This window comes from Lepisosteus platostomus, chromosome 9 (assembly GCF_059453375.1).
Source record: "Lepisosteus platostomus isolate fLepPlt1 chromosome 9, fLepPlt1.hap1, whole genome shotgun sequence".
Lineage (NCBI taxonomy): Eukaryota > Metazoa > Chordata > Actinopteri > Semionotiformes > Lepisosteidae > Lepisosteus > Lepisosteus platostomus.
The window spans coordinates 56,590,281-56,612,952 of NC_142619.1; the positions used below are offsets into that span (position 1 = coordinate 56,590,281).

At 37.7% G+C, this 22,672-nt stretch overlaps 1 protein-coding gene across 2 annotated transcripts; it reads right to left on the reverse strand.

Moving 5' to 3' along the window:
• Positions 1-223: 223 nt before the first annotated feature.
• On the reverse strand, positions 224-18,867 carry parvg (parvin, gamma). Of its 2 annotated transcripts, none has more exons than XM_088645748.1 (13): positions 18,411-18,867; positions 16,690-16,776; positions 16,419-16,483; positions 15,976-16,078; positions 15,305-15,448; positions 13,174-13,289; positions 12,184-12,239; positions 10,260-10,285; positions 9,041-9,096; positions 8,068-8,136; positions 6,792-6,893; positions 5,355-5,427; positions 224-2,504 (listed from the first exon to the last, which is right to left on the reverse strand). In XM_088645748.1, the coding sequence occupies exons 2-13, from the start codon at positions 16,766-16,768 to the stop codon at positions 2,431-2,433; spliced, it is 963 nt and encodes a 320-aa protein (XP_088501874.1). In that variant the 5' UTR covers positions 16,769-16,776; positions 18,411-18,867; the 3' UTR covers positions 224-2,430. The 2 variants fall into 2 exon arrangements, with proteins under 2 accessions (XP_088501874.1, XP_088501873.1); XM_088645747.1 differs by having other exon boundaries at positions 10,260-10,288; positions 18,411-18,863.
• Between the last annotated feature and the right edge of the window lie 3,805 nt (positions 18,868-22,672).

Below are 22,672 nucleotides of genomic sequence, written 5' to 3' on the forward strand. Positions count from 1 at the left end.
TCTATTGCAATATTCTTTTTGTCTTCCTCTTGGCAATTCTAATATCCAGTTGTGCCTGTAGCTCAATATTTTTTTTTCTCTAAACAGGTGAGTGAATGTTTAATAAACCTGTTTCTGCAGGGAGAGACGGGGTGTTCAATTCAGTGTGTTGATTTTCAAGTAAACAGATACACTATACATGTACCACACATTTATTCATATTTAAAACCACATAAGTGTTGAGTCATCTTTAACAGTCCCTAGCAATAGGGCTTTTTATTTCACACTGGGTTTATTGTTTGATGTCAAGCAATCATGTGTTTACAAATTTAGAACAACCCTGTCTCTTGTTTCCTTTGGTTGCAAAACAATTTTCAGTTACAAGCATGAAATCATAATATAGTTAAATACATTTAACCACATGTCTTTCAACATTCCAGACTGGGTGTATAGCACTGAACACAGTTGAGAGGGAGGTTAGAAAGTGACAAGACACATACATTTGCTTATTATACCCAGGACGATGGGATCAAGTGCTTGTGACTTGCTTGAAAAGAGGAACAAGAATACTATTAATTATTAAGCAAATGCTTTTAACCAACACAGCATGGACAGGTTGTGTGCACTGTTGTAGTTGAGTTGGTGGCAATGCAGGTCAAGTACCTTGCTCAAGTGCACAATTGTTCTACCTGGGACTTGAACCCAAATTTCCTACACGGGAGTCCTTACCATTACTCCTTACTGCCAAACCAATATACCTTAATGTAGCATTACCAAACTGCTCCAGATTACCCAAGCACTTTAAGACAGGAGAGGCCTTTTACCTCTTCTCTAAAACGAAACAAATCAACATTTAGACCAAGCAGAATTAAATCGTTTAGTATATTCTCTTTCTGTCAATCCACCACTCAGATGGTATGGACATCTGATCCATGATAATGACAACGTGCCAGGGAGTCTGTGTGAAATATGACAAAGTATTAATTAACAGAAGGCAAAAGCAGATTCAGGGATAACTGCAAAACAATAACAACGAGAAGAAATAGTGCAGCCACAAAATGTTTTAAAATAATTATTTACTTTTCCGATTCACATAATGCTAACATGCTTTAATGCTGCCTGCTGATAATTACTGTAAGTAACAAAGATCACTTAGCATGCAATTAATGCTAAACTGAAGTGTTAATTTGTCTCAGTTTAGTGGCATGGTGAAAAATCCTCTGTGCATGTCTCTATATGTTCATCTGATCTTAGGTGGCAATCCTTTTAAAATCTTGCCCCTCGCAGAAAACATATTACACTGTATATCTCTACCACTGGAATCCACTTCTTTTGTTTCATCTGCAAATACAGATAAATAAATCTGTAGGTGAAATCAGACAGACTGTCACTCCAGATTCAGAGACAGCTTCTTCCTGCAGCACTGTTGTTTTTTTGTTTTGTTTTTATTTAAGCTGTGTGTTATTTAACTTTGTTGCTACAGCTGCTGCCATTTTGTGTTTAAGTTTGGCATTTCCTTAATGTCTTTGTATTGGTGCATTCATGGACATAAGCCTTTCGTTGAACTTGTGCCTATGACAAAATAAACTGAACTGGAGTCTGCCCTGTTGTAGTGAGGTACTGTACATCAGTCCATCGCAGTTTGTCATTGTGATCATGTTGATCCATAAGCAGGAAGTATAAACTCAACAACACCCCCAATATAGCACTACAGTATATTGTATTTTATATACTGTATGAAATGAGTATGTGATTTATACCTTTTCTTTCTTTTCTTTGTATCTAAGTCTTTCTGTACTGTATCTATGTTACTTCAAGAGTGCCACAAAAAAAATCCTAACAACCTGAAGCATTGGTTTGGCAATAAAGCTGACTTTTGACCTTTGTATACCTTGTGATATATACAGTACAGTATATTAGGTAGTACAAAATGTATCCACTAGAGGGAGAATCAACACTTTTTGCTGAAGGATTAGTAAAAAAAGAACTGGTGTTTTCAGATAACCCCCTCCATCATCTTCCTCTTCATTCCCTTAAGCTAATTAAGGTTTATATTTAGGACGCGCTTGATTCTTTGGATCAAAACCAAAGACTGCAAAAAGAAGTTTGAGCTCATGGCTTGTTCAGAAAAGTCCTAAATAAATCAAATAAAGACTAAATAAAGACAATACCTTGGAATGCAGTACATTACAGTCCGATTTAATGGAACAATGCCAGGTTCTGTTGTGGTAAAATAACATAAAATATGTCTCTTCAGGGAGCATCAGGTAGAAAAGAAAGTTGCGTTTAAAGATAGATATTAGAGTGCCAGTTGTAGATGCTGATTTTCTAGAGGGCTCTTGAGGCTTCTTGACATTCTGGTCATAATGCCACTTCAGCATGACAAGGGCTGTCAGCCACTGGGTATCTTTTATTAATGTGCCTGCCTGTACCCCTCCATCTGCCTTCCCTTCATCTGTATTTGTATTTCTTAAACAGGGCGTACAGGACTGTCAGAGTTGCCGTCAGATCCTGAGAGACGATATCTATAGCAAAAGAAAAACAAACATATTGCCATGAGAAATGTATTTAACTACCATTCAGCCGAAACCTTCACCAAAATCATAAGTACAAGGCCGTTTGCATGACAATTCATTTATGCACAGAGACAGGGAAGGCACACATGGAAAATAAGTATAAGCAGATTCAAGATGGAAAACAGGAGGCATCCTTCACACAAAGAGATGTTATTTCATGAAAACTATGCTGTGGGCACTGAGTCACTGGGATTATTTACAAAATGGCTTGACAAGGTTCTTGGATCAATACTATACATACAAATGTACAGGCAAGCTGTCCAGAGTAAGCTCCTTCCATCTGTAATATCTTTCATGCCCTCGTGTGTTTACTTCATACTACCAAAACTGATTCAGTTACAGTGCCTTTGCAAGTGTAATTAGACCCTTGCACAGTTTTCACATTTTGTTGCTTGCTGACATGACACTTTGAAGTAGCAAGTAGTATTTTTTATATACACAGCCTGTTCCACAAAACCACTTCTTCCGATGCAGGGTCACATGTGAGAAGGAGCCTATCCTAGCAAGCAACAGGCACAAGGCAGGGTACACATTTGGATGGGATGCCAGTCCATTGCAGAGGCAGACACACAGACACAAAACAGACATGTACACTCTCACATCTAGGGCCAATTTAACCAGAAAAAAATGAAGCAGTATTTTGTTTTGGACTGTGGGAGGAAACCCATGTGAATACAGGAAGACCTTACAAACTCCACACAGATACAGTAGCACCCCAGGGTCCAGAATTGAACACAGGGCCCCAGCAGAGAGACGGAGGAAAAACTGTAGAGTTTAAAAACTGCCTGTAAGTGATCCCCTGGCAATTTGAAAAAGCTTGAGCAAGTCTGCCCAGAAGAATGGGCAAAAATTGCATCAAGATGGTGTGCAAAGGTGGTAGAGACGTATCCAAACACATTTGTAATACTTTTAGATTTGCAATACAGAATACTTTTTTGATTACAAATCACTGCAAGTCATGTAAAAATGTAAATGACTGCAATATTTCTTATAATAGTTCTTATAAACATGAAGTGAATTCTTGCGTAACAGTTGTCAGTATCAGAACAGCCCAGAACATAGAGCATTCATACATTTCTCATCTATTGCACTTCAATGGAGAGATAAAGACGAATACTCTCTCATACTCTCACATACGCCACTCAGCACTGTTCATATCTATACTTCCAAATAGACACATTCGTACACACAGACAGTAAACAGGTTTCTCTGCTGCATTTGATTGTATTACTTGTTTATTCCTCTCTAGGAATCTAATATCATACACCCTGCTTCTTCTTGTGTTTGGAATTTGACAGGGGAGGCTACAGATGAAATATTCATTCAATTGAAAATAACCAACATCTTATTAGTTTGTTTTCCATTCTGACTGCGGAAAAAAGGAGAACTCTGAAATGGAAACCTTTTGAGAATGACTATTCATTTCAGGCAACCCCAGAGCAGGTGATTCATCCAAACTTTTGTGCCACAGACATATTTTCTGCCTTCTTGACACATTTTCGATTTAAATGCTAAACATATGCTGCCCCAATGCTACACTCTGGCATAATCTAGTGGAACAACAATATAAGATCCAGATAAAGCATCATACGCAGATTACATACGCTCCAATTCGGGGGTTTCACCATATACAGTATATATATAAAACATATAACATCTAGCTATAATATACAAAAACAGTCCATAAACCATTTTAATTACCATAACTATGTATCACTAGAATTTACACTACAGTATATGCATTTGGGCATAAAACCAGATTTAAAAAAAAATGTATTATGGGTCATATCCCGTCCGGACTAGATAAATATAAATACAAACACATATAAATGCAGATTATATATACAGTAAATACATATATAAATATATATTATATATATATATGCATGTATATGTATCATATAAATACATGCATATACTGTACATACAGGCATATTGGAAAATGACTTTTCGTTGAAAGAAATCACAATGCAACCTGGCACCAATTATTTTGGAATTCCTATGATTTTTTGTCTTTCCGCTACCTAATATCATGAAATACTTCATCTGCTCAGTTGACATGATGCGACAACATGGGATTTTTGAGGGAAAAGCTGTTTCCTGCTGCTTCTTTGGAAACAGATTACATAGCAACTGTCTTCGCAACCACACACAAAGGTCTGGAAAACATGTATCCTCACAACGATGGAGGTTGCAGTATCAGAACACAAGAGTCGTTGTGTTCACTGTTATCTCAAGATCTTGTATTTTAGTAAATTCGTTTCTAACTAGTTGTGCTCCTTTTTGTCAGTAGCTCTGACTGTAACAGGGCAAGGAAACTTTGTTTTGTTTAAATTAAAATCCAGTAGTAATGCTTCCTTACATTGGTGGTGCATTTTTTTATTGTATTTGTAATTTGTTTAATAGTTGTTACTTTGGTGGATGGATGTTATTTTGGATTCAGGTAGATAACACCCCCTGCCACAGTGAGACTATATACATAGTAAAACAGATATAAAACAATGTGACCAATACAAGCTGAGTTCAGTAGTTTGCAAAGAGTCTTTGATCTGGGGGTAGGTCTGTCTGTTTTGTGGGCATAATTAGACACTCGCAAAGCTCTCCAGAATAATACTCATCAAACTGTAAATAACTGAAGTAAGCATAATATTAGCAGGCTAAGACATCTGTCTGTGCAGCCCTAATATGATTGGATGATACAATCCACTTTCCCGTGCTCAGAGGCGCCTGCAGGCATAAAATGTGCTCCTACACCTTGTTAAGGGAAAATAAATACGCTACATTTCAATATGCACTGACCTTCAGGGGCAACATTGTACAGCTGGAGTTCTCTGTCACTCAGCAGGTCCAAAGCTAGGGTGACATTATGTACCTGCACAAACAAAAATGTCACATGTTCAATCAGATATGTTATTTAATCCACAATGAGGGGCATGCACTATGATAATTCTCACATGTGGGACACATTAACTTCCTCCAAGGACTATGTCAATGGCTCTGAAACAGTTTTGAGGGTCAACAGGAAAACCTTAGAGATTAGACAATATTGTTAGATCCAAACGTATGTTATCTGGTTGCTATTTAGTGAATAGATCATGTATGAATTCTTGGGATGGTGGGTTTTTGCCTGTGATTCTGGACTACAGTATGTGCCAGACATAGATTCTTTTCATTGAATGTTTTGTATTCATTCTATGTATTAATTCAATGTTCGGTCCCTGACAATAATATCAAATGATTTCAGTGGACATGTTATAGCAATGTGTTCAAACCTCTGGCCATCCAGTGTTCTTGTGAATGCATCAATGTATGCCAAAAATGAAGGATCTCTGTAACTATCTTTTTCTTACAAGATTTTTAGTAGCATCCTTTCAAACAGCTCCCACTCTCACATGCTAGATCTCGTTATGTCTTAGGGTATGATCACACACATAGGACAGTTTATACTGTATGTTTTGTGAGCCACCTCTTAACCATTAGACTCTGTAGTTCTTGCTATCTGGTCTTGTTAGCTTTTAATTTGTGAGGACCCCCTATGGTCTGGCAGCTGGTTATGTTTCCCCAAAGCAATTTGATACATCTAAAGGCACAGTCACATACCACAGAAAGGCAATCTGTTAAGCTGTGTTCATAAGACAGCTGCCGCCCCAGATGTAGCTGCACTTCAGGGTGCAGTCTTTAGCTCATGGTGAAGCATTTTGACTGTAATAAAAGATTATATGCTGTTGTTCTTTAACTTTGTTTACAAGCACAAGCCCTGCTTCACACTTAATATGCCAGAATTGTGTTTTCATGGCAAATGCTTGTGATTTCTGAACAGTCTGAGTAAGTGGCACCAGAAGATTCAGATATTCATGGGTACTTTTCATGATACAGTAGTGGAACATTTTAAAAATAACATCCAAATTACAGTAATATTCACTATTTCAAAAGCAGCATACCCAGCAATCCATGAAACACAGTGTTTTAATATTAATCTATGTTTTATAGATTAATTAGATTAATAGATTAATGTTTTATAGATTAAACAACCAGGAACTGAACTGATACAATATTATATACTGTATACTGTACGTGCTATAGCCCACAGCATACAGTATATTTATCATTTGTCACCTGGGGTTTTACCTAGACATTAAACTGCTAATTTAATTAACTATATTTGGATTCACAATAACTGAATTAAATATGTTTGGATTTGAACTTGCAAATTAAAGCAATATGATGCTCTCTCACCATTTCTTCATTAGTTGAAGGGGTGAGGTAGAACTCACTCAGATGAACAAAGTAGTCTTCCAGTTGGCCGATTAGTAATAGCAGTATGACCCCATCAGAAAACTGTTGAAAAACAAAGTGTGTGATATTTATTTTAAAACTGCGTTCCATCTTATGAATTCAAAATTAGTTTTTTTTGTCTTGCTGAATCAAAAAAAAAAAACCTTTGCGTAGCTTTATATCTCAACCCATGATATTTTCCATAGCAATGTGGAAGTATGTGTGTAGAGAGAAGAGTAATCATAAGATGATGAATAAAGGATCTCAAAATACAGGGGGAGCTTACTTTATCACCCACTGAAGTGCAGTACCCATCTAAGTGATTACAGTATGTGCAAGATGCCCAACTACACAGCAGATCAGGTGCAGAAATGAGAAAATACGTCTCCAGTGAATTTAAGGACGTACCACCTAGGCTATTGGGCTAGGGACCACCTACAGTATTCCTGATCACCATAATTAGCCATTGTTTTGGAAATTCTGGTATGGAGGAAAATGTGCCATATACTAGTCACCCAATATCTAAGGTTATGTTGTTAAAACTGCAAATATTATCTATTGCATTTAATGGGCATTTAATTCACCCAATAATTTTCAGCTTATCCAACTCCTTATACTCCTACTCCACCTATTGTTGATGATGTTCCTACTTTACAAAATGCATTTTATTTTAAGCCTCTAACTCCTGATACTCTCTCTAAAATCATTCAGTCTCTGAACACCTTCAGTCTAATGGGATGGACGTCAGATCCAGTCTCCAATTCTCAATCTTCTACCAATTATTTATCACATCACTTGTTTCACTGCAAAGAATCCAGAGCCAGTGAGAAAATCATATTGCCTTTTCCACAAATAGATTTTATTCATCATGTTATTTTACTACATACTGACAATATAAAGACTGCTCTTAAAGTCAGTAAAAACACAGGTTCAGTCTTTTTGTATTCTCCTGGAATTCTTTTATGTCTCTTGTATTAAAGATAACTGCTGATCAACAGATACAGTAACTAGCTGAAGAAAGCTCATTAGTGGTTGAGTGGTACAGTACATCTATATTCAAAATATTTGTGAAATTCTTCTCTACACCACAGTACAATTGGTTGCAGAATAAATGCAGAAAAACTCCACTGCTCTTTGCAAAATTGTTTATAGAGATCAATAACATTTTAAACCTTAGGATACTGGACCTCTCTTCCATCAGTCTTTTCTCAAAGGCTTTTGTACAGTATAAACATACCTGTGTATCTATGTCAGACACTTGTAATCCCATACGTGCCATGTTCTTGTTGACAAAATGCAAAATAGCCTAAAATTCAAAATAAATACAAAGGTAAGGGTTATGTACAACCTTTAAAAATCAGGGAGGAGAGTACCTCAGTGTTCTTATAGTACTTACATCTGTACTGATGGAAGTGAGACGACTGTGAACAGGGGATTGATTTCAAACCCAACTTCTGTTGGTTCAACTCCTTTTTGTGAAATTTAGACGTACTTTTTTTTTTATATTCACCGGCTGTGAGAAAGCCAATCGCTTGTTCATCACATCTTTGCTCACAGGTTCAAACCCTGTGACTGCACACAGGGGAAGATGAGGAGGGTAGATACTCCTCTGATCTGCCCAAGTTGTCTTTGAACACATCATATTTGACACAACCTCATTTGGGATGATCAGTGCTGACTGGAGTAGAGGTGTATTGGTCTCCAGCAGCACTGCATGCCTGTAAGAATCCAGGGCTCTGAGTTGCTAAGAGCCAAGAGAGCCCACTTAATCCCAACCTACCCTCCATGGCGCTCACCCAGGTGTGTGCCTGCTCAAGGTCAGCTATGTGCCATAGTCAGTGACATGGCCAGGGTTGGTAGATGTCAGTTGCAGTGACAATTGGCACTACCCACTTGCAGTGAACCCTAAACTGCCTTGCTTTTACAGTGGTGTCAATACCCTACGTTTTTTCAAGACAGATCTGGACGAGATTCTCCAATCAGGACAGGATGCACATGTTTACACAAAGGGTTGTGAGAGTCTGGAACAAGCTACCAAGACATGTTGGTGAACCCGATCCCTGGGTTCTTTCAAGACATTGCTGAAGCTCCTTGCATCAACTAACCTCTAACTACCAAATGGGTTGATTTGCCTGCTCTCGCTTGTAACCCTTCTTTTGTTCTTGAGTGAGGTGGGGATAAAGATGGTGTGTTTCCTTTATCTATCTTACCTGCTTTACAGTGTTCACTTTCTGTGGCTCCAGCTTCAGAAGTTCATCAATGGGATCTATTTTTAAGAGAGCAATAGACAATGATATCATGAAGGAACACGACTAAGAGCTTAGACATACAGTAGATACACATGTATGTTCACATCAGCCAAAGATAGATGACTGATACACAAATACACTGCACATAGATAAACATCAGTCAAATATGCAAGTATTGTATAAACTGCTGTGCAAATTTGAATGTGATGGACAACTGTAGATGCTTCAGCACTTCTTGACTTGTGATCATTGCATCACCTGATTGTGTCTGAGATGTCTAGATCTCATGCACAGATGGTTCAAAGGCAAATCATTTAAATAACATTCTTTAACATTCTAAATAACTTTTGTACAATATGGGCTTTTGTATTCAAGAGGGACTACATTTTCTTTATGATCCCTAAAAACACATATGAACTTTAAGAGACAGGTGGAGTTTGAGGTTTGTGGACAGCCTAACTAAAAAATAAGCACAAATGTGTTGACATTTTTTTTCCTTACTGCTATAGCTAACCAGTACACATGCATGTTATACAGTACTTGTGCTGATTAGTTTCTGTTTGTTTGGGAAAGGGCAAAAAGTTATTAGTTTTAATAAGCAGATAGTAGTCAGAAGCATAACAAAGGAATATACCATATACTGTTTATACTGTACATCCATAAATGTTATATCTCTATACGGTATGTTGTATTTGTAGTATAAGATAGGGAAGCCAGATTCAAGGAATTTTATATATAATGTCTGTAAAACATTTTATAAAGCTGCCAGGTTTATGAGACTTCTCCTGCAACATTCTAATGAGAGATTTCTTTCTGTTTCCCAAATCATTTTTCAATATGTATTTCTAAAATTGCTATCTGGAGTTATACCTGAAGTAAATTCATCATTCTAAAATAACACCTACGTTTGCATAGTTCTAAAATAACATCTACTTTTGCATATTACTACATATGTATTAACATAGGTACACATATTGTTTGGTCTCACCATTGCATTGTAATCAAATCTGAATTGATTAATGAGCCATACAATTACTTAGGGTAAACAGGTTTTTGGTTGCTAAAGACTGGACTGCTTATCTTCTCCACCGGTTAAAGAAGAGAAGAAAATACCTTGATTTTTCCTTATTATCATTGCATGCTTGTTTTACCATGCTTGTTTTTTTCTGCTTCCACTTACTCTGTGAATTCTCATCCAATGATCCACTGCTAATAAAGGAGAGAGATGAAAGAGATTTAGTGTAAAACATATTGCAATTCACATCGTGCAAGAGCTCTTCAAGCTGTAGATTCATTAATTAAGAATACATAAATAAGAATACTGTGACCAACATGAAGTGGGATGAAAATCGATACATGTACAGTATACACATAAGAATTACAATTTTATCGTTTCCACCCATTTTGGAATGGGTTTTTTGTGTCTTACAATGACCCCACACAGGGAGAATGAGGACATGCAGACAGATTCCTTAAAACCCACCCATTCATTGAGACATTCAACTTATAATTAAAGTCAACATTATAACTTATAATAGGCAACAAGCTTTGCAGCGACATACAGGAGGTTCAATACCAATTGGAGAAGAGGTGTGTCCCCCACTGAGGTCACTGTGAGCTCATCACAGGTACCTATGTGAAATCCCTGGGATCACTGTTCCACTGTAATACAAGAAAGCCCTGGCCAACTAATTCCAATTCCACATCCAGTTGTACTGAGCTAATTATACAACTCTGTTTAGGGAATCCTGCTAAAAGAGGATCAGCGACATAACTCAAACCATCTGGATCATGGAGCCCAGATCATGGGGCTTGGTTGAGTGAGTTGGGAGCCCAAGCTGCAGATCTCTAAGTTAGTGGCAGCTTATGTCATTTTTATTATGTATTAATTATGGTACCTTGCAAAAATATTCAGATCCTTCCCAAGGTGCTCCATTTTGTGAAATGACAAAATGATGCATACATATTTTTAAACTTATTTTTCAAACCCTGAATGCTCAAAATGGACACTTCAAATGGTTATATATTACAGCAAATGTCAACAAAAAAAACTAATGAGAAATAATTGAAATTCTTTGATTACATAAGTAAAGTTGAACCTGTGAATTCAATATTTAGTGGATGCAGCAATTACTGCAGAAATTCTTATTGGGTAAGTCTCCACCAGCTTTGCCTGGTGCAATTTTTGCCCATTCATATCGACAAAATTGCTCAAACTCATAAGTTGCTTGGGGATCAAATATGAACAGCAGTTTCCAGGTCTCCCCACAGATTTTCAATAGGATTCAAGTCAGGATATGAAATGGGACACTCCAAGACATTTTTTTTTATCTTAGGCTATTCCATTATAGTTTTGGCCTTGTGCTTCGAGTCATTATCCTGCTATAAAGTGATTTTTTTCCAAGTTTTAGATCGGATGCAGGTTTTCCCCTGATATTTGCCAGTAACAAGCTTTCCAGTCCTTCCTGATAAGACACAGAACTATAACATAATGCTGCCACCACCATGCTTGATGGCAGGGATGGCCATCACTGAGTAATGCTGGGTTTGCATCATATGGAACACTTTGCATTTCCAGTACAGTGGATGAAAACATGGTTAGGTGTTTTGTCACTAATACCATGCAATATTTAGAATGTTTTTTTTTCTCCATTCCTTACGTGGAGTGACTGCCCCCTTAGTGGAGTGACTGGACCTTACAAAGAGAGGTGGATTTATTCTGAAATCATACTGTATGAACCACTATAATTGCACAACTCAACTAACTCTGTAGCCCCTAAAGGTAATTTTATGTACCTAAATTAATTTACATTTATTATAGCTTTTTATAGGAATATTTATGCAATGATGACTTTTCCATTTTTACCTTCATATTACTGTAGGTTTTTTTTTGGCTTTGAGTGGAGTAGGTTGTGTATATGACAAATATTAATTGCTAAATCAAAGTGTAAAATGTGAAAGCTTTGAAATTATCTTAATATTTTTGCAAGACACTACAGAAGATTCACTGTGGATCACAAGGAAATGTTATACCCACGTGTAAGCCCCTGGATACTTTGTCTCACTTGATCACTGAAATAAAATCTGACATATTTACTACCCACCTTGGTTCTGTGATGTTTTCTGTTATTTTCTCTGACTTAATACCAGCTTTGCTAACCTGTTGATTTAAAAAAGTGAATGAAAACTTTTGGAATACCATTGGAACTGTTTAAAATGTGAACACTTTTCTTAAGACGTGCGCTGTGACAGAATGGAACAGAATCTAGCAAAGATGTTTCATCACTTTACAATTTGAACAGGTGAAATCCTTCTAAACAAAGGCTTATTTCCCATTGAAACAGTTGTGCAAGTTTTTTTCATCTTCCTTGTAATATCTCTTTGCAGTTCCATCTTACTCAAGCATGATCCCTGATGGATCTTAATTGTTTGCGACCTTGAAGTTAGTTAAATGCTTTTTTCATATATGTAGTATGAGTCATAATTCTTAAGGCCACAGATGCAAGTAAATCAGCACAAAACACCTCATTAAAATGATAACTATGAGCAATTATCATGTGCTGTTTAAAATATTCATCTATAAATAGCTCTTTGAAGTTAAGAGAAAAGGGCATATTGTCTTTCATTCTTTATCTATTTTAAGATCACATAAGCTCTAACAAACAAGCAACAGTGAAATCTTACACAAACCGCCAAACATACAGTACATACTGTACACTTGTGAGTACTTCTTCAATAACCTTTCTTAATAAAGGCTGCTTCACCTGTCCGCAGTCAGGTATCAGTAATCCAGGTAACAGCAAGCAAATGGTGTAGCACAGGTCTCAAACTGGTGATGTTTTGTTAAAATTAAGAGTGTTTTTGGAGAAGCATAATTTTTTTCTGTCTGTCTGTACATCCACATTGTATCTGTCAAACAACTTCCCCCACCCGGGGATAATAAAGACTCACTCTCTCTCATCTTTTAGGACTCCAAATCTGAGACACTTCTGAAAAACACAGGCTCAGAAATCATCTAGAACTACCCCCACTCTGGATTTGAAACAGAAACTTTTGTGCAGAATGAGAGCAGGAAAGAAGACTCCCAGTCATACCTCTAAGATGATAACCTCTAAACACACATTGGAGGGCAGCGCCATCTCTGGCTGGAAATGCTTCACGATGGCAACCAAGAGATGCAGGGTGGATAGTAAATCTCTGTTGTGGATGACTGACGGCAAGAAAGCAAAAAAAAACAATAACATTTATTATTTCTTACTAAGACTACCTAAACACGTCCCCCTTCTCTGAGCAAAGTCTTTCCAAAAACTTTCACTGACTGAAGAGACGGGGAATTGTCTGTATGTTTCAGGCAGAACGGAATGCAAATTTAAAATACTGACAGAAATGTAGTTACCATTATAGTGCACTAGAACTGCTATTACCCTCACATTTAATTAGCACAAGAGCAACGCATGTTTCTGTGTTCGAAATATTACCTGGTACTTTACTTTATAGTAGGAACTCATCCATAGTGTGTTATTCGTAACTAGGCTTGCCCATACTCAATGCATATATTTTGCTGTTAGTACTTTTCAAGTCAACTTTGATTCCTGTTAATTGCTTTCCAATTAAAAGTTATAATAACTGTTCACAAATTATTTATTGTAGCCTTTCTATATACTCTGTTATATTAGTAAAATAATAAAAAATAACTTTCCTTTTCTGTTTTCAAGAAAGAAACCAATCTCTTTTCTAAACATATGTAATCTTCAAGAATTAGCATCAATACCTTGTGATTGCATTCTTAGTTTTAATAGGTGAAAAACTGTAAATTGTCAAGCACACAGATGTTTGGGCACTTAACAGACTTACAGAGGAAATTTAAATCCCCTTCATCTAAAAGTGTGGTGTTTTATGATAAGATTGTGGACACAGCAAAATAATAAATGTTGAAAAGTAATGGGTCTGGCAAAACGTTTTAGAATAATGTGGCTTTGCTATTTAAAATGTGCAACTACAGAGACACACACAGATAAGTGATAAGGAAGTAGAAACAGGAAGTGTTTCAACCCTCATGAGCTATCTTTTTCCTTTCACGAGTCTAATTTTAACATCAGTCTCTACTCTACCTTTCTTACTTCACATTTCTTGTGTAGGCAGCTCTCTGTGCTTTTCTTAATAAGCATGATACATCGGGTATTACTGAAGTGATGCTAATATGTATTGCCTCTTTTTCTTAAAAAATGCCTTTTTTTAGACAGTTTACAAACACTGAATATTGCCATTAGTATGATCTACTGATAAAATGACCATTCACTGCTGGCAAATAAACCTGGTGATCCAAAGAAGAGACCAAAGAGTTCTTAAGTGCCAATTCACAACACAAGGCATGGATAAATGGTCGAGCCAAGTAACAAACCTGCAAAGTCAGGACATTCAGGTAACCTGGAAGCTGAATGTCCTGCCTTTACAAAATCCAGCAAATCCAGAGCACAGAAAAGAAACAAGAAGACAAAGTGTTTAAACATTTATATATAGATACATATAATGTCTGGCTACTGACTAAGAAAACACAAAAGTTAAATGTATGTATGTGTCTTGTTACATTCTTATGTCAAAAGCCTGTTTAAAGTGAAATACTGTATATACAGTATAGTAATGTGGTTTAGGTTTCCAAGTGCTCAGGAGGCCTATACTGGTTATATCCTTCCTTTATATAATTAATTTTGCCAGTCAGCCATGATTTCACTGTTTCTGGTGAAAGGAGGCTGTGGGGAATTACTGAATGCTACCGTTGTACTTACAACAGTCTTTTCGTTCAATTGCTCTGTGAAAAATGTTTGACTATGAGAAGTTAATGGGACTGTCTGGGAAGGGATTATTTTCACCACAAGTAACACAGGCTGTTATTTTCAACAGCATCACTGACCTCTCCTCAGTTATGGTTGTGAATGAAGAAGCTTTATTGTAGTCCAAGCCATGATCCCAGCCTGCGACATTGATGCTGTAGCATCTAGGGTATCAGTACTATAGTACCTATAGTGTAGATACTGACACTATGAACTTTTAAAATAAACTTGTTTATAGTCATCATTCCAGTTTATTTCAGGTGTACGCTGATCGCAGTTAATGGGCTCCAAGATGGAGTGATGAATGAGGACAGAACAGTTCCCCGCAGCAGATTTTTGTGACAAAGCCGTGAGGAAGGGCGCAGTACCCCCAGCCCCCGCTGTGATAACTCACGGTTAACGCTCCACTTCTGCGAGTCCTCCTTTGACAGACCCAGCACCCTATTTATGGCCTCCAGTATGACCCCCAGCTTTCGTTTCTGCGCCATCGCAGTCAGAGCGATCTCTTCCACGTCCAGCTTCATCCCCGCTAGCCTGACTGACAGGGACGACAGGGAATCCAGAGCAAATGAAAAGGAGGGACTGGAGAGATGAGACGTGAGATATCCCACATGCTGCAGCATTTTGTCTGAGTTTAACAAAAGACAACAAACCTAAAAGAATCAATTAAATGTTTACCCCATTAAAGATGTTTTCAGATACAGTATCTATGGGCTGTATACAGTACTGTATGTCAATCCATCTGCCCATATTTACTGTACAACCAGTATATGAAATAGTGGGGTGCATTTTAAGAACCAGAATAAGCTCTACCCAAAGTGCTGCCATGGCTCTGGTATGGACTATACATTTACCTACCTGTACTGTATTTACTACATATACAGTATGCATGAAAGCCAGCCCTGGTTTTCAGTTATGCAACACAAGAGAAAACAAACCCACTTTTCTCTCTGCTACTGACTTTTTATATCATCGCCATGTTTACCAAGCTCATTGACTATACCCAGGTTCTGCCTGACCATGTGCATCAAACCCCCCACATGCTGGGCTGAAAAAAGGTCCTACCCAGGAGGTGGTGCAGCACCAGACCATCGAACAGGTCCTCCTCCAGGCTCTGCACCACGATGTGCTCCGGTTTCAGAGTGGTGTTGATCCAGTCAGTCAGACGCTGTAAATTAAAATGAATAAAACACGGCAACAAGTGTGACTTTAGGAGCTTTTGTGTAAGAGATCAGAGAGGTTAACATGGAGTGTGTGGTTGGAATTATAGAACAAATGAGAAAAGAACTAACAGAAATTTACTTAATTTACTTCTCTCTTGTATTTTATGTATACAACAAGTATTAACTTACAGGAGAAAAACGTCTAGTTTTACCTGTATATAACAGACCTTAGGCCATTTCCTGTTCTATCTTCAGCTCCTGTACTGTTAATGGGTTTATGTTTCAGGGAAAATTAATTTCTAGTAAATATGGCCAGAGTTCAGGAGAGGTAAGTGAGATTTTTACCGTTTTTAAATCTTCAAGTTTTGGATCCTTCAGAGAGCCAGGCTGAATTATTTTTCTTCTTTCACCTATAGAAAGAAAGCATGCTTTGTTTCTGAAACCCCTACTGTATATTGAAGTTTTATCCTTGAATTGAAACAATGTTTTACAAGATTAATGCTATTTACTGTACCAATTATTTTAAAACCGAATGTTCAATAGGGAGCGACCTAATTCAGATTTTAAATTATGATGTCCTGAAATGTTTTGCAGGAAATTAGTGTAATTTACTGACCAAGAAATCCTTCCATATCTTCAACAGGTTTGCTCTGTTGAGAATCTTGCCCAAAGGCATTGTTGATGTCCACATCCATGTTTCAGTCTGGAAGAGTGACAAACACAAAAGTTTAAAATGATACATAGGGTTCTTACAAAACTAGTTGGCTTTTTCAAAACTATGTTGTGAAAACTGTGCACTGTGAAGCAGTGGAATTTGGTATGCACACAAATACTGTACATATACTGTACGAACGCAGAGAATATAACCCTATGTACCACAGCATTGTACACCAGAGGGCACTGACATTACCAGTGTGCAGCAGTAACTGAGCAGTTCTTTCCTGGAGTAAATTAAATCATCACATGTCTGCATTCACCAGCATGGTCTGTAATCTTAATGTATAAGGAAATACAGTGTGTTTCCAGTGGTCTCATTTGTAAATGCACCAAATATTCTCCCATCGTGGCAGTTATTTGAAAAGATGAACTATAGTAGATACAGTGTAAGCTGGTGTTGTGTTGGTAAGCGCCTCTGCCTCACGGTCCCAAGCTCCTGGTTTGATTATAACCCTGGGAGTCTGTCTTTGTGGAGTTTGCATGTTCTGCCCATACTCGCCTGGTTTTGATCCGAGTTCTCCTGATTCCTCCCACTTTCCAAAGACATGCTGGCAAGATTGGATTGACTATTCAAAATTATATCTTTCTCTCTGTGGCCTCTCTCTGAGATTAATTTACATCCTAACCAGGGGGGTGACCTTATGTACACCCAGTCCTCCTTTATATCCAAGGCAAGCAACTTTCTTCATATAGTACATTTAGAAATTCTTAATAGATGCAGAATAACCTAAAATAAATTTTACTAAAAATGAGTTAGTCTGCCAATTAAAACCATTTCCATTTACTAGTGATTGGCAGAAATCATCCATGTTTGATAGTGAAACAGCATGTAAAGTACATTACAAGTTGATGTTTCAAACAAACCATGACAAAATGTAGATATATTCTAAAACACCAAAATACAGCACCAGCTTTGCCAGTTTATCATGGTAATAACAAGGGAGCAGGACAGTTTGTTGGCTGCCAAAATATATACTGTATGAGCATCTAACCTAAGCTTATAAGGTTACATAATTATTAATATTGTAAAGCTTTATTAATAGTTGTTTACCCTTAATTATTTGTCTTTTACCATTATTTTCTTCACTATAGTGAAAAACTATTTTCAATTTTTTAACATTGTGCATCCAAACTTCTGTACATTGCAATATATGTATATAAAGAACTCAAGGGCAAGGCAGGCAAATCATAAACCTCTAGACATTGATTGCTATAATAATATTAATACCGTCCATTCATTTTATATACAGTAGTCTAGGGCAAAGTACATTAGCATAACGGTGATGTTGAACAGTGATATAGTCGCTTCCTGTGACTTTTTGACTCGAGAATAAGACTCTCATGGATCAGTAGTCTCTTTTATTTTATTCACACTCATTGTTTTTGTAAATCAGAAGCCTCATGCACTCATTGTGTTTGCTTTTATCATTGTAGAATCTAAAACCTGTGATTTTATGTTTATGTTTATGTTATGTTACTGTATGTATATTTCAATCCAAAAAGACAGGCATGATGATAAACACTGATACATAAAGTTTGTTTAGCTACTGACCACATGCACAAGTATCTGCATCACGTAGCATCAGAAACACAACAGAATTTTTAAAAAGAACAACTTACCTTTTATAAAGTATTTACAACGTGGGCGTACTGAGCCCAAAACAAAGAGGAACCCTTGGTACAGCTTCGTTATCTCAGCCGAAGATAGATTTTATCAATTTTCTGTAAAATTAGGAAGGCTCACAGGCCCAAAATACAGACAGATCCCCCGGAACTCATTGATACACCAAACGTTTGAGAAAAAAGCAAGCTTACACTGATAACTAATGGCGAAAGGTCAGCTTTTAAAGCTTCTTTCACATACACAATAAAACAAACGCATGGTTCTTAGTAAAAAGAAATTGCAGTGAGGCATTTCCTCTTTCACCACTGTGGTTTTACATGGAAGCTGCCTGGGTGATTTTAGAAAATGACTCAGTAGCTGTGATGTGTTACATTGTGGTTTAAGCCTGTGAACTAAAGGTATGATAATACCTCAGATAGCGTAGAAGCAGCAGCTCGCACAGAAAATGACTGGGTCCGATCATGTGTTCTCCCAACGTACTTGAGATGTTTAAACAGCCCGTACACTGGGTTTTATGGTGTTGTGTGAGGGGATGTGACAAGTGCAGCTCTGTCACTGTGGGGATTCGAACATGGGCATCAGCAGCCTCAGTTGACACAGCCCTACTGTGATCTCATCCTGCTGTGAAGGTCAATATGTTCACATGCCAGTGTTGCTACAGGCCACAGAAAAAACAAACCAGGCAAAGCTCTTCCATGAGGAGAAAAACAAGAACCATTTACCTTTTGTGCAGCCATCGTTCTTAGCTTGTTAAAACAGATCTATCTCATTTCAGATGTGTGAAAAGGGTAGGTGGAAAAAGGTTTTAGAGTATTTTGATGCATTACAGGGACAGCATACCGTTTTTCTTTACTACTGTACCTTCACTTGAAAATTTTATTTTTCTAGCTCAAAAATGAGGCTAAACCAGGGTCAAAGGACTCCACAGCAACCCTAGAACAGGCAAAGTAATGTGCCTGGGGCCAGGAGAATAAGCAGAGAAAAGTCAAACGAGTTTATACTGCTATAAACTAAACTTTGCTATTTGTAGTGCAGACTTAGAGCTTTGTGGTTATTAAAAAGTTCATTGCACAAAAAAAGTCACCATATTAATGACCTACAATATGTATGCAAAGGAACAAGTAATAGGTTTATTCCATGCTGAAAAGAGAAGAAAGAAAACACAACGTTTCGGCCGTGGAGCCTTCTTCAGGTGTAAAGAAAGCCGAGAAGGCTCCACAGCTGAAACATTGTGTTTTCTTTCTTCTCTTTTCAGCAGGGAATAAACCTATTACTTGTTTCTTTGCAGCCTACGCATGCTGACGCAGCTCCCCACCTGAACTATAATATGTATTATTCTTACAATTATTATAAGGGCAAGCTAATATATAAAATGAACAGTGCTTGCATGTAATCGCACCTCATTATGTGAAATTCTAAAGTGTTAGGTGAGTGCTCGACTTAGTGCTCGACTTCCTCACAGTAGGTGTGAGTACAGTAGTTCAAAAATGGCTTCCCTATATAAGAAGCCATCAGGCTTTTGTTTCTTGATGGTGTCAGCCTCCATGGCATTCACTGGAGAATGACTGGGCAGTATGTTTACTGTATGAGTTACATGAACGGTTGTACTGTAAAAAGAACAGATAAGAGTTGGCCATGAACACCAGCCTCGGCTGTAGCAGCACAGTATAATTTGTCACGGAATGACAGACTGATGCACAAGGACAGGACGGATACTGTAAGTGTTGGTAGAGGTCAACTGCAACAGCAATATCACTTGATAGTTCAAACTCTAATCCAGAAAAATCTGGGTTTCTACAAAGTGTGGATTTCAATGTGAACTGTGAAACACTTACAAGTGCAAAATATAGCTCACTTCTAGGAGCAACAGTAATGCAGTAAGGTCAGCAACACACTGTATACATAGTAGGAGTATGGAACATGTACTCACGGTTTCTGAACCAGATCAATAAGCTACTAACTGCAATACAAGCTTGATGTGTCAAATAACCTCTGCTCTGTTTGTCTTATACATCATCAAATCTTCACCACCACGTCCGATTCGATGTGTCCTCAAGGCAGGAAAAGGAAAACCAGAGAAAGGATATCATGGAGCTGGATTACACATCAAGAATGACATCAGCTACTGTACCACCTTTGGGAGTGCTTCATGACTCTTCATCTCAAAGTAGCAGGTAATGAATATGTCTAAATCAGTGCAATCCAATCTTGGTCTTGGAGGGCTGGTATGTCAGTGGGTTTTTATTTCAACATAGCTCTCACCAAGCTAAACCATCTGGTTAACAGCTTAACTGGACAGTGACAAAATAATGTGCATACCATCATCCCATTACCTCTCTTGAGGTTGTTCAATGGTCCTGTTTCGTCTTACCAATGTGGATCCACAGTCTGTCTTTGTGTACTGTGCCTCCATTTTGTATCAGGTTACAGAACTGGGCCTTCCCTTGGCTTAAATGGAGGTTGCTTATCAATCAAGGGGAGCTGGGGGTGGGGCCTGGGGTATTTAACCCAGTACTGATGGCAGGGAGGTAGTCTTGTCTGTGTCAGGTGTGTTATGTTGTGGACACCCCACCTTTTTTTTGTTTTGTAAGTTAAAAGAAGATAATTATTTTCTTTTATTCTTTTTTTCATTTCTTTAGTTGGACACCCTAAAAATGTGTCTATTTTTTTTGGTGTAGAGCTGGTTGTTTTTCCTATGACCTTTTGGCCATCCCTGATTTACTTGCCAGGTGGTTGGTTTCACATGAATGACTTGACCAGCTTGTCTTAGCTCTTCAGGTGCTGCTAGAAATTTGTAGACACACCGCCCCCACAAGACCAGAATTAGATACCCTGGCCTAATTTCCATACATTTCTCTGCATTGATTCAGACAGTCATTGTTTATATGTCTGCATTGTTTACATTCAAACTGTTTACTTGTTTACTTGTACATTATCTACTGTTTGTTTGTATATTGTCTTGATGCGCTGTCGGCACTTTGTGTTTTTACACTTTTTAACAATCGAGAGATTTTCTGTAGGTAAGAATTCCATTGTACCAGTACATGTACCGGTTAAATATGGCAATAAAGTTCAATTTCAGGATCACACGAACAACAGGAGTTCAGCTGTCACACTTTAGAGTTTGCAGCCCAAATACTAAAGGACAAGTCCCTTTGAGACCCAAGGAAGGAGGACACCTGATTAAGGAAAACAATGCAAATGGAGCAATTGGACGAACTATGCAATCAGGAATCCAAAATAAAAAAAAAGTCAAAATAAATTCCGAATAAAACACAGGTTTGAAACTCTTCCAGATGATAGGAGTACTGAAGCAATGATCAGTTGCTATCATCTCCGTTGTCAGACTCCAGGATCCCAAAGAAGCACCCAGTTTAGTCAAGGGACACACACAAGGGGACAACAGACAAAACTTTTCAAAGACTCAGGAAAAGCAAACACAAAGAAAGAGAAAACCAATAACTCGTGGGAGATTATGTCCCTTGAACAGATTGGATGGAGGAGAAATATCTGAAACCCTGAGCCCAATTTTTTGGGATCCAATGGCACCACAGCAAGGAAGCAGAGAAAGAGACCAAGAGAGCTCACATCCACCGGGTTGTGCAGTAAACAACATGAGGCTTTTCAAGGTTTGACAATTTACCTTGAGGTCACATAAGACAATCTTCGTGGACCATGAGGGATAACCAAAGAATGATATTAGTAAAAAAGCAACAGTTGTCATCGGGATATGCATGTCTGGGTTTTGAATAGTGAATTAACCAAACAGGCATTACAAATCACGAGAGAACCCTATTGCTTGTTACCTATCACATTTTCTTATTAGACATATTACTCTTAATTACAGTGTCTTGTGTAATGTTACTCTCTGCTTCTGAGACTGCCGTCTTAATGTCATGTTCCTCTTATTACCAGTTCCACTAGCAATATTTTCCTTTAACTTCAAAACAGTTCCCATGGGGACAATTGCTGATTGTGAGAATGTGCGAGGCGATTCTGTGGTATTGTGCGTAATAGTGCTGAATCACACATGAACAAAGTGAAAAAGAGGAAATTACACTACAATTGCTGCAAAAAAGATAAGAAACTGCCCAGTTTGTTTAGGGTTAAATGTAGCCCACAGACTCCACTGCTCCCCAACACTGGAATGATAGCTGTGTCCCTCAGTACAAGAAATGCATTTCTGACACATTAATTCACTCTATTACTGTAAAACTAAAAAAATAATATTGGGATTAAAGAGAAAATAAAATATCTC

Excerpts from the sequence above, each read along its gene's own strand:
- parvg (XM_088645747.1), bottom strand. The coding sequence starts at position 16,768 with ATGGATGTGGACATCAACAATGCCTTTGGGCAAGATTCTCAACAGAGC. Across the intron at positions 15,449-15,975 it reads GGTGCTGCACCACCTCCTGG|TCAGGCTAGCGGGGATGAAG; the intron begins GTAGGACCTTTT and ends CGTCCCTGTCAG. Across the intron at positions 13,290-15,304 it reads GCAGAAGTGGAGCGTTAACC|TCATCCACAACAGAGATTTA; the intron begins GTGAGTTATCAC and ends TCTTGCCGTCAG.